Genomic DNA, 24373 nt, shown 5'->3' on the forward strand with positions numbered 1-24373 from the left:
TCAAGGAAAAAGTTTTCTTTTACTGCCACTCCTCTTCCAAGGCATGATGGTGGTTTTGGTAAGTTACAGATGATAACATCTCCCCCCCTCTCTTCTATTGAATGGCCAATCCCAGATGCTTGGATTGTAATGGTCATGAAATCAAAGATGCTTTGTGATATATAAGGGTCTTTAAAGTTTGCAAAGCCCTCTCGATCTGTGGGTCTTAGTTGGGTATGCCCAATACATCTTTTTGCTAAGATGTTCAATCAATGTACCTTCTCACAATCTACCATGTTTGTGTACAAGAAAGTACTAGGTGATGATATGGTTGCCTTGCTTGGAGAGTAATGGAGTATTATCGAGGGGGTGCATAAAAATGACACATTCAAGTGTAATATAGTAGACTCTAGTATTTCATTTCAGTATCTCAAAGCTCGTTCCATGTTATACATATGCTTTTATTATGAGCGGTGAATGAAAAAGAATAGTTATTGGGTTCCAATGCAGGCAGATGAACAAGTTGTTTTACTTGTTGACAATGTGTTTGGTTGCCAAGTGGTGTGATGGAAGTTGTAAGTGCAAGTAGACATTGGAGCCTCCTAAATGTTAGAGAGCACCTTCAAATCGTAGGAGGTGAGGATACTAGCAAGGCATAATTCAAGGTGAATAATAGGAAGATTCATAAGCAAATGGAGCCGATGGCCTTGGTAGATACCGGCTGGGAGGCTGAGGGTATATCGATGAGTTAATGAACTTCTCTAGAACAATACCTTCCAAGCTTCCTTTTCAAATCATTTTTGTGAAATCTTTGGTTTTATGGGACACAGGATTGTAGAACATATATTTAACAGTATATAAAGACATCCTACATATGAAAGTTGTGACATTATTTCTTACTCATAGCTCATAACAAAAGCCAGCCTCCCATGGATGCAAATTCTTCTTGTGATAAGGATGCTTCTAGCAAGGTTGCTACGCCCCGTCTAGTCTCACAAGATGCCTCAGTGTATTCCTATGTTGGGGATACAGATGATAAATATATCGTGTACTCTCAAAACATACAGAAAGACTTGAAGATGCAGAAAAACTGATAGTAGCTGAAGCCAAAGTCGAGTATCAAACGATCCTTCAGAAGACCCAAAACAAGCCAACTGAAGAAAAGCCTACTCATCAAGATGATTAGGAATTTTAGGAATGTTTTGTATTGAGGACTTGGGCTCAAAACAATTTGTATCTCAATGCTACTTTAATGGAAAATATCTTGTGACATTTCAAATTATCTGTGTACTCATATTATACTTTGATTAAAAGGTGAATGCATAGGCAAGCTTTTCTTCTTTGATGTAGAGGCTTCACCTATTTCACCTATTGGACGTGGCGAGTCAAGATCTTTCGGTGTTGCATTGTTAAGTATAATATTTATTGCCTTCGCCCGCATGCTCCACAACCAAAACTTAGGCATACCAAGAGATTGCATTAAAAATAAAAATGGCTCAAAATTTAATATTGTAAAAGAGGTGAAAGCAACAAAAATGGGAGAACGAGTAACGTAACTTACACTGCTATTAAGTTCAGTGTACTTGGAAAGAATGAATTTCCATACATTGGCAATAACATGTGACCCATAGGAGTGTGAATCCTTTTGAAGAGCAACAGGTTGATTTAAAAATTTATACTATGTCTCCTTTTTTAACTAAGGATATAGAGCTTCAATGGTAGCAACCAATCTCTTAGATGCCTTATAACAAAATTTCAATGTTCAAAATTGAAAGAACTTAAGTAGTATTGTATAAATCATACAAAGTAGTACTTACAATTTACATTCTCCATGCAACATAGGAAATGAGCATTGTCCATTGATGCATGGAGCAGGACTGGAGAGAATAGTAAGAGTTGCATAGGCTGGCTTGTACACCTTTTGTATCATGGTGCGCATATATCTGTTTTGTGTACATGCCTCACAATGCTAAACTTGCAATCAATATTTGGATCCATGTTCTAATACTAGTGTATCAGAACTTTTTGCATAAGTACTTATCACCCTTTCCATTTTTTATCTCTTTATTTTACCTTTTCAAAATCATCATGGTCAATATGATAGGTCATTAAGAGACCAAATATTACCAGAAGACAACGAGATGCGTGCGGACCGTATGCGTGCAAAATCCATATTACAATCCATTGGTATGGACTATGGACACTGAATGGGTAGGACGGTGTGTTGCCACCCGCAGCTATTTTTCGCATAGTGCCCAAGGAGTCCCCTATGCAAATAATAGCAGATTTGGGTGGGGAATCATTATCATATGGTGTATAATGGTGGTAAAACTTTGGGAGAGGGTCCATGGGGCTCCTACCCCTTTGCTCACAAAGTTTCACCACCATTGGACTTAAGATGGGTGGGATGGTGTGTTGCCACCCGCTATTTTTTGCATAGTGCCCAAAGGGGTCCCCTATGAAAAAAATAGTGGGTTTGGGTGGGGCATTATTATCACGTGGTGTCTGATGGTGGTGAAACTTTACAAGCGAGTCCATAGGGCTACTACCTATTTGCTCTCACTACCACCCAATGCACAAAGTTTCACCACCATCCAACGTCGGATGGGGCGGGACGGTGTGTTGCTACCTGCTATTTTTTGCATAGTGACCATGGGGTCCCCCAAGGACTCTCCTATGCAAAAAATAGCGAGTTTTAGTGGGGTATCATTATTATACAATTTTTGATGGTGGTGAAATGTTGCAAGTTCATGGGGCTTCTACCCCACCACTCGCAAAGTTTCACCACCATCGAACACCGGATGGGTGTGGGACGGTGTGTTGCCACCGCTATTTTTTGCATAGTGCCCAAGGGGTCCCCTATGCAAAAAATAGCGGGTTTAGGTGGGGCATCATTATCATACAACATCCGATAGTGATGAAACTTTGTGAACAGATTCATGGGACTGCTACCCTTCCACTCACAAAGTTTCACGACCATCGGACGCCGAATGGGCGGGACAGTGTGTTGCCACCCGCTATTTTTTGCAGTGCCCCAAGAGGTCCCCTATGTAAAGAATATCATGGCACCTTATATGTACAAAATTTACAGAAATACAAAATCACAAAATACATAGTCCAATATATAAAACTTTATAGAAATACAAAATCACAAAAGACGTAGTCCAATATATAAAACAAAATGTGATACAACTGGTGGATGTCATACATAGAAACATGAGGTCATAAATACAAATGGTATGTAGACTGGTCGATACAAAAGCATGTTGCGATATAAATCTACATGATGGCTAATTCTCATCTGAGAGGATCTGATAAGCTCCAAGATGACGTGCCCGCTCCCTCCTCCTGGACTCCTATACAACACGCTCCTCTAAGTAAGATGCTCCTTTGCCATGGCTGAGGACTCACCACGTGTAGCAGCAGCAGCAGCATCACTAAGCTCTTTCTCAATCGCCTAGCCTCTATGCTCATGACTCATCTCCCATAAGCGGAGGTCAACGTACACGCGAGTAGAAAAACGGCCACGTGTAGACTGCTCCATCGACTTGATATGTGCCGCAAGACCTTGGTCCACCAAACTCCCTACTCTATCTAGTTCTGAAGCTAGCCCACACCATGGCCCATGCTGGGTTGACGATCATGATAATCTACCTCGATCCCCAACACGAACTCTGCATATAACTGCTGTGCAAAGTAGATTGGAATCTCATGATTATGGGACAAGGCAACATAATACGCCACATATCACGGTAGAATGTGGGGTGCCATAGCTGCATGGGTACACCAAGCTGCCTTAGGTGGCCTTGCAGTCGGCGACTCGCCCATCCTCTCACGAACGAATAGTTGTAATGTCCTCTCAGGCACTTCCCTCTCATTCCACGGATTCAAACCATGTTGTAAATCCATGGCGTCTATGATGTCTTGGTGCACATGGCCAATTTTTCTTATGAACTACAATTTTCCACTATGGTTAGCAATAAATAAGGGACATCTTTTTCTCTCATTAATAGTCCGTGGGAAGTACAAGGTAGCCAACATGGATATGTACTGAGCCCCGTTAATAGAGGAGCTACAAAGTTTGTGGGAAGGAATTGATGTTCATGACATGTCAAAGAGGTTTGGACAAAGGGAGTTCTCATTACAAGGAATACTAATGTGGACTATGCATGATTGGCCAGGCTATAGAGAATGCAGTGGTGGTAAGCTGTTTTGTTATTATGTAACTACTGATATATATGTGGATGGTTGTATAATATTATTTGTTTTAATACAAGACTATCAATCTCTGGATACAATGTATGCCCTTTGTGTGGACCTAGACTAGATTCTCGTCATTCAAGAGGCTTGAGAAAGATGGTATATGAGGGTCACAAGAAGTATTTACTAAAGGACCATGAGCTACGCGAGGGCTATTTGGGTCGGCCTCCTCCTACACTACTAAAGGCAAGCAATTGGAAGAGAGAATGGGAGGACAAGGAAGGGTCTCCACCCCCTGGAATGAAGCAGCTCTCCATATTTTACCAAGTACCATATTGGGAAGGTCTTCTAATTAGCCATTTTATTGACTCTATGCATATTTTTTAAAATATAGCCATAGTGCTTTGGAAGACTATTAATAGGATCCCAGAGAGCAAAGAACAAAGAGAGGATTTACAAATAGTGATCGTATGCAACACTTATGGCCACAAACCAAAGCTAATGGTAAGTTGCTACTACCTAAGGCTCCTTGGGTATTGACGAAAGAAGAGAAAGCTCAAGTTAAGAAGTGCATTTCAAAGTTTTGTACTCCGACTGGATGTATGCACTACCTAAAGGGGGTGTTCACAACGGATAAGGAGCTCTCCAGCTTAAAATCACACGATTGGCACAAGTTTTTGTAATTTATCTTGCATGTGGCCATAAAGGGTTGCCTCACTGAGACAACATAAGGGATACAATATACAAGATTGGCATCGTGGTCCGTTGGATTTCATTGAAGGAGATAAGAAAAGACACTTTGGAAGTAGCCCGCTTAAATGCCATAGAAGCAATTACATTGGTGGAGAAGTTTCTCCTCCTAACCAACATATTAACCATACGAATGCATCTACTCATTCATGTTGTGGATGAGGTGGCTGTGGGGCAGGGGTCGTCCAGTCATGTTGGATGTACTTTTTGGAGAGCTTCATGAAGACGCTAAAAGGGTTTGTCCATCAAAGAGCTTGCCTAGAGGGAAGTATGGCAATGGGAATGGCTTGTGCAAGAATCCTTGGTGTACATCACAGAGTTTCTTAGTACCGTAGACCCTAAAATGTCTAAACTATAGTGAATGGAAGAGAATGATAGGGTAGCTGGAGAAGAGCCATAAGGACGAGGGATTGGGAGAAGGATGGATGTGGCCTTACGAGACAAGATCAATAAATTTTGCATCTTAAACTCAAAGAATATGCAAAAGTGGATTGAGCGGTATGGAGAGGCCAAGAACGAAAGGAATCGATCTCATCAAGATTTTCGAAGGAATCAGACTATGGCTCGCCAACCATACCCTTTATCGCTTGCTATACTTCCTGACTCCAACAAACCTTACAAGAAGCAAAACTTTGTGATGAAGTTATTACAGATAAGGAAGAGGAGCTTGCATACGGTTGTGACTACCGTCTAGGTGATTTCATTCCATTAGCCTTGATATGTTCACATGTTCTCCAAATATTGTTTACAACTTTTCCATAAACTAACGATGTGTCATTTTCTTTTAGTACCGAAAATTTGTAGCACTATGGTTACATGGATGCCATTTTCGAGTGGTGGAGCGGATCGATAAGAAGAGAACAACATTTGATTATGGTGTTAAAGCAAATTTCAATGCAGGAAAGCAGGACTAGTGCAAGTGATTCAAATATAGATGTGAACATGCTCGATTACTTTGGAACCATCCAAGATATCATCACGGTTGTCTTTAGAAAGTTTCATATGTTTATCTTTAATGTTAAGTGGTTCAAGGTAGTTACAACAGGAGCACATGCAACCGTACGAAGAGACAAATCCAGATTAGTTCAAGTGGACTCCACAAAGATATGGACAGACCAAAAAGACACATTTGTACTATTAGAGCATTGTGAGAAAATAATCTTTCATTAGGGAAAATTTGGGCTTATTGTTGGGCCCTCTAAGAAGGAATGCCACATCATAAACAATGGGACCATGGTAATTCCAAATTTTTCGGAGGTTGCATATATAGAATCTACTCGTCAAGATCTTTCCATTGATATATAACATGATGGGGTTTGGACATGACCCATGGAAGAGGTACAAAAAGTAGATTCAAAAGTGATGATGTGGACCGACAGTAGACTTTAAACTTGATTTTGAGGAAAATGATATATCTTGAGCTTAGTAACTCCAAATGTTTCGGAGTTTGAAATTATAAGATCTACTTTTCATGATCTTTCTAATGATATGTCATATGATGGGATTTTAACATAAGGTAAGAAATGTTTACCACGGCTCCCATTTTCAAGGCAAAGATGACAAAAAATCCCTTAGAGGGCCCAAAAACGAGCCCAAATTTTCCCTAATGAAGGAGGACCTAAGAGATCTAAGATGGTGGTTTGTAATCCAAGTGGCACCACATAGTAAACAAATATATGAAGACATGGAAACAGTAGAACTAGATGAAGCAGAGATTGGTGTGGGCCAACAAGATCAACTTACACTACATGTCAAAGTACAACAAGAAAAAACATGATGAATAAGATGATAGGTAGGTGAGACGTGAGTGGTTGAAAATGCCAAGACACGAGTGGTTGAAAATACCATGAAGTGTATTGTATGTACAATGTGTTTACTACACAATGACACTGGACAAATTTCATGTGACTAGTAATACATTTATGTGGGCCCTTATGCATGTGTACATGATGGATGGTGGTGTGAAAACTAGCTCAAATTTGTCAACAATTGTAATGAGCAGGAAGTGATAAAGAATCAAACCCTTCGACCCCTTAACCATCTCCACTACACTACATAAGGGTGAACCAACAACCAACTCCACTACACTACACTAGGGATAACTAAGCTACACTACACTAGGCATAACTACGCTAGGGAGAACCACCATTCGATATTACAAATCGAGCGGGGCTACTCAGAGCCCTCTTCTGCAAACTGAGGCGGGCTCTGCCCCCGTTTGCTTTCTTGTGGCTACAACCCTTGACGGTTGCTCCTTATGCAACACGGCTAGAAAGCTGAACATATTGCACCTGTCGCAGATCCAGAAGCCCTTGGCATTGCCCCGGGTCACAACACTCCTCTCTTCGATGGTGCTTCAACAGCACATGCATTGCTGTGGCAGAGTTGCTTGATGGCGTCAATTCGATAGTTACTATGCCAACTCTCTCCAGCGAATCAACAACAGACGGCCATGATTAAGGTAATTTCTATTTTCCTCAATCCTTTGCTACCTAGCTCTAACTCATGTGAATACTGTGCCCCTGCACATCCTGTTGCAGGTGCTGATGGGAAATCCTCTCCATCATCTACAATCAAGGAAGGACATATGTCTCTTGCCCTCTATTCTGCATGCACACACGCCATGGCCCAGCCACCTATCACAGGTGGTCTATCTTCATGTGGGCTCTCTCCCAGCAGCCATCCGGCCCATGCTTATATTGCAGAGGATGATGATCCTGAAATCAGCACACAAGTTCGCACTCTTCACTCTGTACAAGCAGCAGGCCTAAAACCCCCTGCTCATGAGTCATGATCCTGATGCTACACTTCCTGATGGTGCAAAGTTCTTTCAAGGGCCTGATCCAAACCTCAGTTCAACCTGTGTTGCACACAAAAGGGGCATCCATAACTGCCTCGTATTACGCAGTAACTCGATATTCTATTCACTTAGCAGGTCGCAGCTCTAATGTTACAGATTCTGAGGTTATAGAAGTGTTCTTGAATTCTCTGGTTACCTCATCTAACCAAGTTGTGAAAGCTTCTTTCACAACACATAAATAATGCCCCATCACACAAAGGGGGGTACTCATCAATTTCTATAGAAAAACAGCCCTCTCCAACAGAGGAGGGCTCCTGCATATCCCTGCAGGCCCACAGGTAGATGCGGCCCCATCTCTCAGAAGGGGGTCCTTGTCCATTGGCCTCCTTGCACAACTTCATGCCTCCTCCAATGAAGGAGAGGCTCGGCTAGCAAATTAGCTCTCTACTGCCCCACTTGATAGGTATTCTCATGAAGGCCTAGCCACTGCATCCCTCTTCGATACTCCTTTTGTGATTGCGGACCCGGGCCCCTCCTGAGCCCATCAATGATTTGGAAGGGGCACATCCCCCTTGTGGCCATTCGAAGGCTCTCTCCAATGCTGTAATTAACTACCCATGCTCAGGCAAATGCACAACATGCAGACCTCTCTGTAATCAAAAGGGGACAACCCCTCTTCTACTTTATGGCCCTCTCTTTGGGCCCTGTTTTGGCATTAACGACACCCTCACTCTACTCCGTTAGCAGACACGAACTTCAATCCAACCCCCAATCCTTCCAAAGGTAAGACGGGGTCTACCATTCTACATCTCTTGATGCTATCATTTAGGTTCTCACCAAAACCTTGGTCATGCAATGGCCGCTTCTGTTAGAAGTCATCTCCTATCTTTACTTATACACCAGGGCCTTTGTTGTGGGTGTGCCCGCCCTTTGTAGGTGTTTTCTCATTTTTCCTCACTCCCCGTATTTTTCCCCCATTTTTTTCCATTTTTCTGTGGCTTGGGTGGCAGTCCTGAGCTGGCAGGAGGATCTATCTTCTGGCCAACTGTACCTGCAAGTACCCGACTTCAGTTTTGTGCTGGCCGACTCAGGACAGCTGGCCGACTGGTATATGTGGCTGGTCGTGGAGATTCAGAGCCTGTCGGTTGCCTCTGTTGCAAGCCGACTGTTGTATGGGGGCCATATAAAATGGCCCCACAGCCCCCTGGCCACATTGTCTTGTATTGTGTTGTATTCCGGGATCTTCTTGTGTATATAGAGCAGAGTTACACGCCTCTATCTCTCTAGTTGTCTTGTGCTGTTTTTATGCACTGTGTTTGCTCGTGTTTCCAGATTTGGTCATCATCTCCGCTGCTTATTGTAATATGCGGAAGCTTTGGAGAAGAATCGGTAACTTCAATACTCAGAATTCAGCACTCTTTTCGTGACGGAAATTAACGCACAAACTGAAAGGAGAAGTGCAGAAAATAGAGAGAGAGAGAGGGAGAGGTGGAGAGGACACAGTATTGGATCCCAATTACCCTCTGTAGGGCCCTCACCACGGATGGTGTATTTTCTTTATTAGAATGATGAGAAATCTGAAAGAAAATACAGCAATCTTGGACCTTTTCTTGGCTGGGAATACCCTGCCCTTGACCTGAATCCTTCACCCCTTTGCTTAGCACCCTCTTGGCTTTGTCTAGCCTCTTATGCTTGAGCTCTTGGTGGAGAATGAGATGAACAATTGGGATTAGGGGCTCTCCTCTTCATACTACTCCAACTATGGCAGTCGGCCAGTTCTAACCCAGGTGGCCAGCATAAAATACTCCCACGACTGAATTTCCAGCATTTGATGCTGAAATAAATCACATAAAATGCTGCGTTTTTTTCCTAACTGGCTAGGCATCAAGCACCTACTTCCAGAGGGCTGGGCACAGCTTTTGCCCACAATCCAAGGGCTGGGCAGCCTGAATGGGCTGCCCCATACTTGCCCTACAGCCATGTAAAGGCTGTAAACTCCTGGAAATTGCCTTATCTTTGCCCTAGGGCTGTCCTATAGTCCCTCCAAGAGAGAGTGATCAAGTGCCAAAATCGGATGAGCTTACCCAAGAGGCACAAAGAGAGAGACCAACAAGCCCTGGTGGGTTCAGCCTGGGCCTTCCTGGCCCTCATGGGGGTGGTTCTACACCATTCCCATGCCCACACTAACATCCGGGGTAGCCCTATGGGCTGGCCCTATGTTCTAAACACTAACTACTTAGTGATCTGGGCATCTGGTACCATACCAGATACACAGAACCACTGACATCATTCTAGAGGGAGACTCACAGCGCGGACTGGCACTATTTCATGTGCAGGACAGTGCACACCTGACCTTAGACTCATGTGCAGGACAATGTACACCTTGACCTCGGACGACTGAGATGGATCCCTGGCTGGCTCGTCCCGGACTGGGCTCACATGGGACCAGTTCACCATCCCAAGTCCTGCACCTTCTGTATAGAAATGTCTACGTGGCATCCAAGTGTGGGATGCACGTGACATCCCCTTCTGCTTAACTTGACGGAAGCTGCATAGCCTCCAAATAATCCGTCAATAACGCCGGATAGTCTTCGAAAAACTCTTTGTCGAGTCATACCGCTTCATGAGTTCCTTGGTCGTGAAACTTCGTGAGGAACTGTCGTAGTCTTCGGCCGGAGGCATGCTTGAAACGGTGCAGAAGGATCTGTTCTGGAACCATAACTTCTGCTTCATCCACAATGTCTGGTTCCGCTTCGTCTTTGATCTCTGAAGGGGGTGGACCTGCATATGGCTTTAACCAACTGACATGAAATACATCGTGCACAGTCCAACTCGGAGGTAGCTTTAATTGCATAGACACCTCGTTAATCTTTTTCCTGATGGAAAAAGGTTCGAAGCTTCTGAAAGACAACTTTGGGCATCGCTTGCACACCTGCTTCAATCTTTACTTCATAATCCGAAGATAAACCCAATCCCCTTTCGAAAACTTCATATCCCTTTGGTCTTTATTGGCCTGTCGAGTGTAGGCCTCTTGCGCTTTAGCCAATCTGTCTTTTACTGATTCTAAGATCTCCTGGTAAGACTCCATCACTCTGTTCGCCTCCGATACCGAAGACGAAGTCATGGTCAACAACGACTGGAAAGATCTTCCAAACACTGCCTCATATGGAGTCCTGCCAATAGCTGATGAAAAAGAATCATTCAAAACAGCTTGAACTAAAGGCAAATATGATTCCCACTTACCTTGCTGATCGTGGACATAACACTTAAGCACATCAAAGGCCAACTGGTTGTATATCTCTGTCTGGCCGTCTGTCTGTGGGTGGAATGCACTGGAAAAATTCAACTTAGTACCAAAATTATCAAACAATGCCCTCCAAAAATGACTGGTAAACTTGGCATCTCGGTCTGACACTATGGTTCTAGGAATCCCACCAATCGGGTACCAATGCCGAATGAACAACTGGGCATCATCCTCAGCGATCACATTGGCCTTGCAAGGAATAAGCATAGCAAATTTGCTAAACCTATCAACAATAGTTAAGCACTGCATATTACGCTTACTCGGATTGGGAGGCAGGTTTGTGACAAAGTCCATCGAAATGTCCTGGAAAGGACCCGCAGGAATTGGCAAGGGCTGTAACAGCCCTATCTTCTTTCCACGAGGAGCTTTCACCTTTTGACAAATGTCACAGCGTTGTACATATGTAAACACATCACGCCTCATCTTTGGCCAATAGTATTGCCGTTCTAATTTCTCCAGAGTCGAATTCATGCCCCTATGACCACCTGTAATGGCGTCATGGGAATCATGGAGAAGAGCTGCCCTGAACGACTTCATGACACATAGTCGGCCTTTGTAGAAAAGCCAACCATCGCGTATTAGAAAATGGCATGGTCTTGTGGCATCCAATGCCTGTTACCACTGAGTACCGAATTCCTCGAAATCCGCGTACGTGTGATTCATGTCCTCTAGTCCTGTACCAATAAGATCAAGTCTAGTGGTCTGAATCGTAGACACTTGTCCCTTCCTGCTCAAAGCGTCGGCCACTGGATTGGCCTTTCCTGGAAGGTACTCAATCATACCACCAAACTGCTGGAATATCCGACTCTAGCGGTGTTGTCGATCACTCCACTGTGAACTTGGCATCGTCTGAATCCAGCGTAATGCTTGATGGTCAGTGCGAACCTGGAAGTCACGGCCATACAGAAAATGTTTCCAATGTTTCAAGGCCTGTATAATTGCTAGGAGTTCACGATCATAGACTGAGTAGTTCTTCTCGGCGGGCAGTAACTTACGAGACATGTAAGGTACTGGATGACCATTCTGTTGCAATACACCTCCAATTGCGATGTTACTCGAGCAAAATAAATCAGATGAACATCGGTCTCCGTGCTCGCTGAAGCTCCAGCCCCCTCTCCCTGCTCGCGTTGCTGCACAGCGCCCGTCGCCCTCCCTGCCTGCTCGCCCCCTCGCCTTCCCCTCGCTCCTTGCCCCCCCGCCTTCCCTGCATTGCCCGCCGCCTTTCTTTTAGCCCCCCCCCCCCCCCCGCCTGCATTCGTTGCTGCGCCCCCCCCTTCCGCCTGCCTTCGCTGCCGCCGCCTTGCTCTGCTCGCCGCCTTCCTCTCCTTCGCGCCTCCCCCCCTTGTCTTCGCGCCCTCCTCCCCTCTGCAGCGCCTCATCCCCCCCCCCTTCGCCAGCTCGCTTTCCTCCCCTCCCTCTTGCGCGCAGCCCCCTGCCCTCCCCCCCTTTTTAGGTTTTCTTCTCCTTCGCCTGCTCCCCCCCCCTCCCTCCTTTTTCTTGCTTCCGCCCCCTGGGGGTTTTGTTTTCCTTTTTTGCTCCGTATTCCGCCTCTCTGTGTGCAACTCGGTTCCAGCAGGATCTCGCCTTCGCCTCGCCTTCGCCTTGCCTTCGCCGCAGCTTCAGACTCTGATGGAGGCTCCTCCCGCCCCGCCTCAGAGGGACTCATCCGCAGCCCCCTCGCCCGCCCCTGAGGACACCCCCATCAGGCTCTCTCTTTCGCCAGAAGAGGAAGCGAGCCTCACCGCGCAGAGGTGGAACGCCTCCAGGCTCATTCCACCATCTGCCGTATAGTCGGCACTCGCCCCAGCAGAGGGGAGATGAGGGATCTTCTTTAGGCCCGCCTTCTTGCAGATGTGGGCAAGATCGTGGATGTACAGCTCCTGGGCCGGGGACATTATCAGATCGAGTTCGAGGCCGCCCAGAGCGTTGCCAAGGTCCTTGCCATGAGTCCCCTTGACATCCGGGGTGCTCGGGCTTTCTTCAGACCTTGGCAGCATGGATTTGACCCAGCAGCGGCGGAGCGGGGAGAGCGCCTCTTCCATGTTGCAGTTTGCTTCCCTGGACTCCGCCGGGAGTATCTTCCGCTCCTCTCCAGGCTCGGAGCATTGGTGGGCTCGGTACTAGAGACTGGCCCCTCAGCAGCTTCAGTGGTGGCCAGAGCAGCTGGGCTACCTTCGGTCAGAGTGTTGGTGTCTGACATCTCCTCCCTTCCTAGGTCATTTAGCTACCTAGGATAGGGGGGGATGGATAGATCAGAGAGTGGAGTTCTCGGGGCTCCCGAATCAGTGCTTCATTTGCAGGCAGGTCGGTCATCTGGCCAAGGCCTGCCCTCGCAGGAGACCCCGACCCTCACCACAGCAGCAGGCTACTGATGGCCCGCCCACAGATTCGGCTCGGCAGGCTGCATCTCCTCCCTTCCTAAGGTCATTCAGCTACCTGGGATAGGGGGGGGATGGATAGATCAGAGAGTGGAGTTCTCGGGGCTCCCGAATCAGTGCTTCATTTGCAGGTAGGTCGGTCATCTGGCCAAGGCCTGCCCTCGCAGGAGACCCCGACCCTCACCACAGCAGCAGGCTACTGATGGCCCGCCCACAGATTCGGCTCGGCAGGCTGCCTTCGGGACACCTGCTCAGGCCACAGAGACCTCGGAGTGGCAGCCTGGACAGGGGCGCCGCCGAGGGAGACAGCCACAGTAGCACGCCCAGAGACCGCTGTAGCAGCAGCCACAGTCTCAGCCTCACTGGGTTCCTGTGAGGAACAGCTTTTCTCCCCTCCAGGAGGAGACCCCCCGCGGCGACGACTGAGGACCAGGAGATGCCAGCACCCCCTCCTTCACCCCCCCCACCCCCGTCCCCTCCCACCGCCTCGCTTCCACCATCACCTCCTCCCGTCTCCGCTCCGGTTTCGGCAGCGGCTCCCTCTCCACCCCCCTTGCCTCCCCCTCCTCCCCCTCCTCCCGCCTCACCTTCCCGAGAGGCCCTGGCAGTTCCCTGGCGTTCACCTGCAGTCCGGAGAGCGCTGAGCACTGACCTCGCTCGAGCATCATAGAGGAGACCTATGCCGATTAGGGCTTCACGGATTTCATCTATCCGCAGTCGGCTGAGTCGCCTTGGCATTAGACAGCGCTCGGAGGCTTTTGATTATACCTTCACACGGCTTTTTGGAGCAGAGGGCCCCCATGAACAAACACCCATCCGAGTTCATGTAGTGATATCTCCGGCCCGCGGGGAGGAGGCACTAGACTCAGCGGTGGCCTTCTCGTTCACTCTATGTGGCCCTTGGGACCAGGAGTGGACTCTAGAGCTCGCTCTCAGCACTTTGAAGACTCAGGCAATTGAGTTTTCTCATCACATGAGCGATCTGGAGGTGACAGATGTGATAGGCCGACTTTGGGAGTTGGCTCATTTTTTCTTGGATCCCGGGAGTGTGGATACCTCAGGGATTCGGCATTTGGTCATGCGCATAGTGGCAGACTTAGCACGCGACCCTGGATATGTGTGTACACGAGGTTGCTTTGTCAGAGCGGGAGACAGTCGCCATGGGCCACAGCCACTGGCGCCTGATCCGGGGTTCTTGCAGGACACCGGGTGGGCAGATTCGCAGCCGCTCGGATGGGGACTACTCTCCATCCAAGCCGCTTGCGAAGGCCCGCCGTACGGCTGAGACAGCATCCACCTCAGCAGGGCATCCATTAGGATCATCTCATGGAATGTACAGGGCCTTGGCGGAGCACACTTTATACGCTATCGTGGTTCCTTGAGGCAGGAGCTTCAGAGATGCCTGGTTGGTGGCAGCATTGATATTTTGATGATGCAGGAGCACCACTTGGGTGAGAGCAGGATCCGGAGATATGGTTCGGTGATGCCTGGTAGATGGGACACTTTTTGGTCTGCAGGGTTTGGTCCTTTGGGTGGACAGGGAGGAGTATGCATGGTCATTGCAGATGTATGGCGGCAGGCCATTGTGGATCGAGGGATCATTGTGCCTGGTAGAGCTTAGTATGTCATTCTGAGGATGCATGATGAGCTATTGGGTGTGCTCAACGTCTATGCGCCCAATCATGCTAGTGCCAGAGCAGAGTTCTGGACCCAGGTTACGGATGCATTGCTAGAGGCCGCACATTGGTGTGTCGGGGGAGACTTCAACATGCTTGAGGACCCGACAGATAGGGTGGGAGGCAGTCATGTTACAGTGCACGGCACGGAGCTTGCAGCTTGGGACCAGTTTTGCATGTCACTAAGGATCACTGATGCATGGCAGCATGGGACTTTCTCCCGGTCTCAGGACAGTCTTAGTTTCTCTCGGTCGGATCGCCGGCAAGGAGGGACTAATCTATCACAGATTGATCGCTTTTATGTGGGCAACTGGTTAGGGGAGCGAGGGGGCTCCGTCGGCATTCTCGCTGGCACCTCATTTTCAGATCATGCGCCAGTTATATTGACATTGGAGGAGGGGACACGGGAGCCCAGCTTGCAGTTGAGGATCCCAGAGAGGGTACGTACAGATCCCAGTCTCGCTGAGGACATTGAGAGGATCTGGCATGATAGTCAGTGCTCTGACCAGGATGCAGCGGGCCAGCGTGCCCAGGGACTCGTGCCCAGGGACTCACCGATCTTAGCTCTTTTCTACACGCTGCAACTTTGACACGGCTGGGAGAGATTCGCGAGCGGGAGCATCGGCTGAGACGCAGCCTTGCTTCGCTACAGCGCCTTCAGGAGCAGCAGCCTACATGTGAGTGGGTGGCGTCCCAGCTGAGCCAGGCACGCCCGGAGGTTAGAGAGGTAGAGGAGCAGAGACATGAGTTTTACTATTTTAGGCCTCTCAGTGGACGCAGCTTGGTGATAGAGTGGCTGGAGAGTTTTTTGAGATCACTGGACCCTGTCATGCGCGAGCAGGAGTCCGCCAGCTTGGTAGACCGGATGGATCGGTAGCTACTGAGCTCGGGGAGATCAGAGCCATTGCCCCTGCATTTTATAGAGACCTGCTTTCAGCAGAGCCAGCCACTGAGGATCGAGATGTTTGCAGACAGACTGTGTGGGCCCATGTGCAGAGGAGGGTCTCAGACCGTATGCGTACAGTTCTAGGTGCGCCTCTGTCAGAGATTGAGCTTGCCGAGGCCTTGAGGATCCTGCCGCGACATAGTTGCCCAGGGGAGGACGGACTGACGCCGGCCTTTTTTATGCGCTATTGGGACCTTTTGGGGCCAAGCCTCCGCAGGGGCTTTCAGCATGTTTTGGACACTGGGGTGATGCCGCAGAGCTTTTCAGAGGGCTTGATCTATCTTATCCCCAAGGGGGAGGGAGTATCAGATGATGTTCGGCATTGGAGGCCTATTACGATCCTCAATACTGTCTACAAGGTCTTAGCAAAGGCCTTGAGTTTGAGGATCCAGCCCTTCCTGGGGGAGTTCATTCATGCTACTCAGACAGGATTTGTCAAGGAGCGCAGTATCCTTGACAACATCTTTACTTTTTGGGAGGCGACGGCCCGAGCTAGATTTCTTGGCGAGGACTTGGTCGTGATGCTTCTCGATTTTGAGAAGGCATACGATAGAGTTGATTGGGGTTTCTTAGAGGGCACTATGCTTCGCCTGGGCTTTGAGCCAGGATGGATCAGAGGGGTGGCGGCTCTGTATTCCACAGCTCGCAGCCAGGTGGTGCTGATTGCAGGAGGACGGGGGCCGAGTTTTGAGCTGACCAGATCAGTCCGTCAGGGGTGTCCCCTCGCCCCTTTTCTCTTTCTCTTCTTTGCGGAGGCTATGAGCATGTATTTGACGGCAGAGGAGGTTGGTTTGAGAGGACTTCAGCTCCCAGTCTGGGGGGAGGACCTGCTTGATGCTGAGTTTGTAGACGACATGGGCTTATTTTTGCATGGCCAAGAGGCCAATCTTCTTCGGGCAGAGCAGTCGCTCCAGGTTTTTAGTGCAGCTTCGGGAGCATTGATCAATTGGCGCAAGACAGTGGCCTTTTGGATCAGTAGTGCTCCCACTCCGGCATGGAGCCCGGACCCCGGTTTTAGATGGATTCCTCCAGGCATAGCAGTGCGGTATTTGGGATGCCAGATTGGTCTAGATTTGTCACCTGAGCAGTAGATTGCCCCGCTTCTTCTGAGCATTCGGAAGAAGCTTTTGTATTGGAGTACAGCTCGACTATCCTTGGCTGGGAGGGTGGTGGTGGCAAATCAGGTGCTGTTAGCGACCATGTGGTACATTACGTCTTGCTGGATTTTCTCGAGCTCTTGCATCAGCCAGGTACAGAGGCTGATCAGGAACTTTCTGTGGTCTGGGCGGGACGGTCAGCCAGCTCGGGCAAAGGTTGCATGGGCAGTTATTACACTTCCGCTGGCTCAGGGAGGTTTGGGCATTATAGATCCAGTCGATCAGAGTAGAGCCTTATTGGGGAAGCTTATTGTTCGAGGGTTGGCTGAGCCTTGGAAAGAGCTCCTCTTGCAGCGGTTTGCAGGCTCGGCGCCCCCAGCAGGGGGTACTTGGGCACCAGAGATTCGCTGGATCTTCATAGAGATGAGGAGGACAGGCCTCAGTAGAGGATGGGAGGACAGATTTGCTTTGAGTATACTGAGAGCTTGGGAGCTGCTGAGACCGGGGCTCTCTCAGCAACCTCCTTCTTGTGTTGAGGAGCGGGCTAGACAGCCGCTCATCTGGAGCCCAGCGGTTCGCACGGAGCAGGGTCATATGCTGGGTTCTCGGCCTCGTCTAGCCTGGGGATCTTTAGCGGCAGGCCCAGCTCGTAGTTTTGGAGACTGGCAGGCCTTCTGCAGTCTCCCAAAGGAGATCCAGGTGGAGAGGCTGAGTCACTTCAGAGGGGGGTTGATTATGAGGGATGATATTCAGGCGGCACTCACAGAGGAGTGGTTCATGCCTCTCGAGCCAGTGGCCCCACGGTGGATGGGAGCCTTTACACAGTTGGAGATCCTGATTGCAGTCAGAGCTTGCACTGAGGATGGCAGTTGCCTCTACTATGAGATTCAGGATGAGGGCAGACTCCAGAGAGTGGAGGTGGAGTCGCCTTTGGTTGCAGAGTGCACCTTTCAGAGGATTCGGGTAGTGGCCGCCGCTTCTCGGAAGTGGCATATTGACCCGACCCTGCAAATGTGCTCCCGGATTGGTGCATATGGGCATATGCAGCACGCCCCTTGGCCCGGCTACAGTGGGACCCCGGGGAGTACGAGTGGCATGATCCTTATGCATCCCTTGAGGCCACAGAGATTACCTTTTTCCAGTATACTGTTCGGTTGGGGCGGCATATTTTGATGGCGAGGAGGACGGTCTCTCCAGCCGGCAGCGGGGCATTGGCGGCACAGGAGTTCCTTGAGGATTTTTGGGCTCGGCTCTGGCCTAGTCGACAGGCCCGCAGGATCTCGACTTTTCAGTGGCTGGTCGCCCACAGGGGCTCAGCAGTTGGCACTTGGCTTGTTTACAGCGGTCTTCCGGCGGCCTGCGTCCGATGCGGCCACCCTATGGAGACACAGAGACATTGCCTTTGGGATTGCCCTCAGGCGCAGTAGATTTGGCTGCGGATGCTGCGTATTCTGGCTCCCCTCTCTCCAGAGGGTATGTTTACGTGGGGTGCCGTTGCTTGGTCGACCTCGTCAGGGCTTGCGATGGGCTATGAGATGGAGCAGGGCAGTCAGGCCATCAGATTTATTAGGGGCGAGCCTCGCCTGGTTCCGGCACCGGATTTCTCGTCCAGGAGAGGGATTTACGATGGGAGTTCCTCAGCAGCCTCACCATCTGGTTCACCTGGAGGGCCCGGTGCTTCATGGCCTTTGAGGGGAGATTGGAGCCACTAGCAGAGACTGTACGGGGGATTTGGCAGGAGTTGATCCACACCCTGCGAGGACAGTACGACCGCATCCGGGGAGACTCGGATGAGGTGATCTTGCGGCGCGAGGCCTTTCACACCACTTGGCGCTGTGGCCCCTTCTACACCTTACACACAGGATCCCCCCGTTGGCACTACAGGCCACTTGTTTGGCTCTTCCCCCCCCCCCCCCCCCTATTGTATGATTTAGCCTCTCAGTCCTTTGTGCTGATGCTTGTATTTTGCAGCACCTAGGGAGAGTCTCCCGGGCTGCCTTGCTGTATTCACTGCTCTTTTTCTCTTATGAGCAGGAGAGATTTTTTGTAGCCCTACGGGCGTTTTTTATATAACTAATGAAAGGATCTTTTCTCGGGAAAAAAAAATTGCGATGTTACTCGCATCGGTGATCACTTGAAATGGTTCGTTCCACGAGGCAAGTGCTAAACAAGGCGCTTCTGACAAAGCCACCTTGAGGTTCTGGAATGCCTTCAACGCTCGTGGAGTCATTCGAATCTTTTGCCTTCTTGTTTTCACTCCTTTTAGCAGATCGGTGAGATCTGCCGAGAGGTCAGAAAACTTGTCGATGTGGGTGGAATATGCCTGGCATATACCCACAAATGATCTAATGTCATAGGCTGTTTGAGGTACTTCCCAGTTGACAATCTCGGCCACTTTAGCCGGATCAAGTCGAATGCCTTCAGTACTAATTATATATCCCAAGTAATGCACCTGGAACAGATAAAATTCAGACTTCTTTTCATTAACGTAGAGCTCGTTGCTTTCCAGCAAGTTAAGGACTTTCTCCACATCAATGTCATGTTGTTCAACCGTAGCAGAAAATACCAGTATGTCGTCCAAAAATATGAACACACACTGTCCAATCGAATCCCGGAAAACACGCATCATCATGTTATTAAATGTAGCTGGGGCGTTCTTCAAGCCAAATGGCATGACCACAAATTCATAGTGGGTCCGTTCCGTACGGAAGGCTGTCTTGGGGATGTCCCCCTCCACAATCCGCACCTGGTGGTACCCACTCTTTAAATCCAGTTTCGAGAACACCTTTGCTCCATTCAGTCTCTCGAGAATATAGTCAATTCGAGGCATCGGGAATTTGCTCTTGATAGTTAGCTTGTTGAGTGTACGATAATCGATGAATGGGAGAATTAGGGTTTCATGTGGGAGACATACACAGAGAAGAAGGGAGAGAGAGAGAGAGAGAGAGAGTTGTGGGGATAAGTCAACTCATTGGAATGAATGTGTGACTCCCCTATCACACATGTATATTTTGCACTAGTACACATAGTGCACTTAGTACATTAAAAGTACTAAGTGTACTATGTACTATAACTTATGGGCTTGTACACACTACAAGGGTGGGCATAATGCCTTTACCCCAACAACCTCCCACTTAAAGGCAAAGTGCCCTTAAATGAAGGAAAAAGAAAAATCAGCATGTACATGATAATATACAAGGCCATATCAAGGCTGAAACTGGCCTCATCCAATGCCCATCAAGTGTCTGCAATGAGCAAACCGCTTTGGAGGCAAACTCTTTGTCAACAGATCAGCCGGGTTGTCATCCGTATGAATCTTAACAAGCTGAATTCGCTTGTTCTCTATCACCTCTCTGATGAAGTGATACTTCACATCCACATGCTTCGTCTTTGCATGAAAGACAGGGTTCTTTGCCAACTGGATGGCACTCTGACTGTCACAATGCAACAATGGAATATCCCCTGTATAACCCAAATCAACCACTAACCGAGATAGCCATAATGCCTCCTTGCAAGCCTCTGTGGCTGCAATATACTCGGCCTCTGTAGTAGATAAGGCAGTGCACTTTTGCATCCTGGATATCCATGACACAGCACCTCCTATGAATGTAAACACATAACCAGTAGTAGACTTCCGGTTATCTGGATGACCGGCATAATCCGAATCCGTGTAACCATGCATCTTGTTTGCCAAAGCAAATGCACATATCCTGTGTGCCCTTCAGGTATCTCATGACACCTTTCACTGCTTCCCAATGCTTCTTGCCAGGGTTGGCCATGTATCTAGAAACCACTCCCATTGCAAATGCAATGTCCGGCCTAGTAGCAACCATGGCATACATGAGACTGCCACAAGCTGAAGCATACGGAATCTTGGCCATATCAGCCCTGCCACTATCTGACTGTGGGCTGTCCATAGCACTGAGTTTCACATATGGAGGCAAAGGAGTACTAGTCTTCTTCCCCCCGTCCATATTGAACCTTTGCAAAACTTTGCCAATGTATTCCTTCTGAGACAAATACAACACATGCTGATTTCTGTCCCGAAGTATCCGCATACCCAAAATGTGATTTGCATCACCCAAATCCTTCATATCAAAGGTTTGATGCAGCCTCTTCTTCCAGGCATCCATCTCCTTACGAGATTTCCCGGCAATCAACATATCATCAACATACAAGATGAGGATCAATAGATTGCCATCCAAAGCTTTCTTGGTGTATAAGCAATGATCTATGTCACTTCTCCTGAAATCTTGGGATTTCTTGAATGTATCAAATTTATGATACCATTCCCTTGGTGCCTGTTTGAGTCCATAAAGACTCTTTTTCAGCTTGCATACAAGCTTCTCCTTTCCATTTACTGCATAACCCTCTGGCTGTTGCATATATATCTCCTCATGGAGATCACTGTGAAGAAAAGCAGTCTTCACATCCATCTGAATCAAATCCAGATCATCATGAGCAACCAAAGCCAACACAGCTCTAAGTGTGGTCATTTTGACCACTGGAGAGAAGATCTCATCAAAGTCCACACCATATTCTTGCTTGAAGCCCTTAGCCTGGCTTTGTATCTTGGCTTTGCAATTTTTGTGCAGAGAATCCATCTCTGACTTCATAGCACGCTCCCAAAGAGCCTTGTCTGCCCTCTGTAAAGCCTCCTTATAACATGAGGGCTCCCCACAGTCAATGAGCATCAAGTAGTCAACCCCTGGAACAAACCTGTCAGGGGCTCTGGAGGGTCTTGTGGACCTCCGTACCCAATGACCATCATTTGCAGGTTGCTGTCCAGCCTGCATATCACCTATTGGTGGCTCCTGTTCCATGCCATAAGGCTGAAAAATCATGCCCGGTATCTCCTCTAACTGTCGGATATCCATAGGGATATCTTCTGCCATCTCTGGCTGTCCATTTGGACCATTTTCAGCACCATTTAAGGGCTGGTTTTGATGCTGTAATGGCTGATTTACAGCCCTTGGTTGTTGTCCATGATATCCATCATCATCAAAGATGACTCTGCCAGGCTCCTGTTGCCTTGCAGGCTCCTTATACATGCATGTTTCATCAAAAATGACATCATTGCTGCGTATAATCTTTCTATTCACTGGATCCCAAAGTCTATACCCCATTTCACCTCTATCACCATATCCTAGGAATATGCATTTGTGAGACTTAGGATCAAGTTTGGTGCGCATTTCCCTGCGTATGTGCACGTACGCAACGCAACCAAACACTCTCAAGTGCTTGTATGACGGAGGCTTCCCTGTCCATACTTCTTCTGGCACTTTCCCACCAAGCCTCGTGTTAGGTGACTTGTTTATAAGATGAACGGCTGTCATAACAGCTTCAGCCCAAAAACCATGAGGTAACGCAGCATGTGACAACATAGAACGGACCTTCTCCGGAATGGTCCTGTTCATCCTCTCTGCTGTCCCGTTTTGTGGAGGATCATAAGGAGTAGAGAGCTCCCTCTTGATGTCTTTAGCATCACAAAAGTCCTGAAACTGTTTGGACATATACTCTCCACCATTGTCGGAACGCAAAGCCTTCAGTGTTTTGCCAGTTTGATTCTCAACAAGAGCAACAAACTTCTCAAACACTGAGAATGTATCACTCTTCAAACGAAGAGGATAGACCCACACCTTACGTGTGGCATCATCAATAAAAGACAAAATATTTTGCCCCTCCCAAAGAAAGCTGAGGCATCTCACATACATCTGTATGCACAAGCTCTAACTGAGTATCTTTCTGTCCAAGAGCTTTCTTGTGGGGGCACTGGAGTTGCCTGCCATATATACAATGCTCACAAAACTGAAAACTTGAAAACTTTAGAGAAGGCAAGTAACCCAAACGAGACAATTGCTCCATTCCTTTGACACTCATGTGTCCCAACCAGCTATGCCACAGAGAAATTTCCGGCAGCTCGGTTGCATTTACATTAGCATGGTGACAAACACCTGCATGCATGAAGTAAAGAGTGTCCACCTTAGAGCCTCTGGCAACAACCAGTGAGCCCTTACTAATCTTCCACTTTCCACGACCAAATGTGGTAACATAATCAGCATCATTAAGTTGTCCAGTAGAAAGCAGGTTCTTCTTGATCTCAGGCACATGCCTGACATCATGGAGCATAAGCTGTGAGCCATCTGAAAACACAAGCCTCACATCACCTCTGCCAAGAATCTTGCATGCATGGTTATCACCCAAATAAACTACTTCATTGCCAGCAGTATACCTGACAAACAAGTCTCTGCAACCTGTGACATAAAAGGAGGCACCATCTCCTGTAAGAAGTGAATGGGCATCAAGTGAAGACGTGAATAGGACCTCACCCTCACTGTCACCTGCATGTGACACATTGACTTCTTCAATCTTGACTCCACTTTTGCCCTTTGGCTTTACATCTTTGGCTTCATCTTTGTCTTTGTCTTTGCCTTTTCCCTTTTCCTTTTGATCATTTTTCCATTTGTAGCATTGCTTTTTGATGTGTCCCTTCTTGCCACAATAATGGCATTCCAAGTCCTTTTTGGAGCGAGACTTGCTCCTTCCCCGTTCTTGGCTTTTACCCCTTTGCTGGGATCTCCCACGTGCATTCATTGCATTGGACTTTCCAACAGAGTTGTTTTTCCTGTTCATCTCCTCTTGAAGGAGCGCACCCTCAACATCTGCATATGACAGCATAGCATTCGAATTGCTAGTGGCTGTCCTGAATGTGTCCCAACTCTCTGGCAAAGTGCATAAGAGAAAAGTGGCTTTGAACTCATCGTCCATTGCCAACTTTTGATTAATGACCTGGCTGACAATACCATTAAACTCATTTAGATGGGCGCCCCTTCCTTCATCTGAAGACCTATGAGTTTCTTCAACCAATACACTTTGCTTGAGGCACTTTGCTGGGCATACAAGTCCTGCAATCTTTGCCACATTCCCCAAGCTGTCTTCTCTTCACGAATGCTGAAAAGTAAAGTGTCCGACACAGACAACATGATGGTGGATCTTGCTAGCTCATCCATATTTTCCCACTCTTCAGCAGTAAGAGAAGCGGGCATTACACCCCTTTCTTTGATAGGCTTGTGCTGCTTCTTCTGGAGCAACACATTATAGCACTGGGTTTGCCAAATGTCATAGTTATGTGAGCCTTCAAGATTCTTGATGTGAAGCAATGAAGAGCTTTCACCTGTGGTTGCCATAGCAATATGCAACCTGTCAATGCCTGACTCCCTGCAAAATGTGCAAACACTACACC

The 24373-nt window shown here is 48.0% G+C and overlaps 1 protein-coding gene across 2 annotated transcripts in view; it reads left to right on the forward strand.

Moving 5' to 3' along the window:
- Nucleotides 1-7002: 7002 nt before the first annotated feature.
- LOC147637282 (endoglucanase 18-like) overlaps nt 7003-24373 on the forward strand; it is a 39057-nt gene continuing 21686 nt past the window's right edge. For both annotated transcript variants that reach the window (XM_086800922.1, XM_086800921.1), the window contains exon 1: nt 7003-7390. Coding sequence is in view for 1 of the 2 variants with exons in the window: in XM_086800921.1 (XP_086657047.1) it covers nt 7382-7390 (9 nt within the window). In the remaining variant the exon portion in view is untranslated. The remainder of the gene's footprint in view (nt 7391-24373) is intronic.

This window comes from Cibotium barometz, chromosome 7, assembly GCF_041138505.1.
Source record: "Cibotium barometz isolate CiBa-2024 chromosome 7, ASM4113850v1, whole genome shotgun sequence".
NCBI classification, from domain to species: domain Eukaryota; kingdom Viridiplantae; phylum Streptophyta; class Polypodiopsida; order Cyatheales; family Cibotiaceae; genus Cibotium; species Cibotium barometz.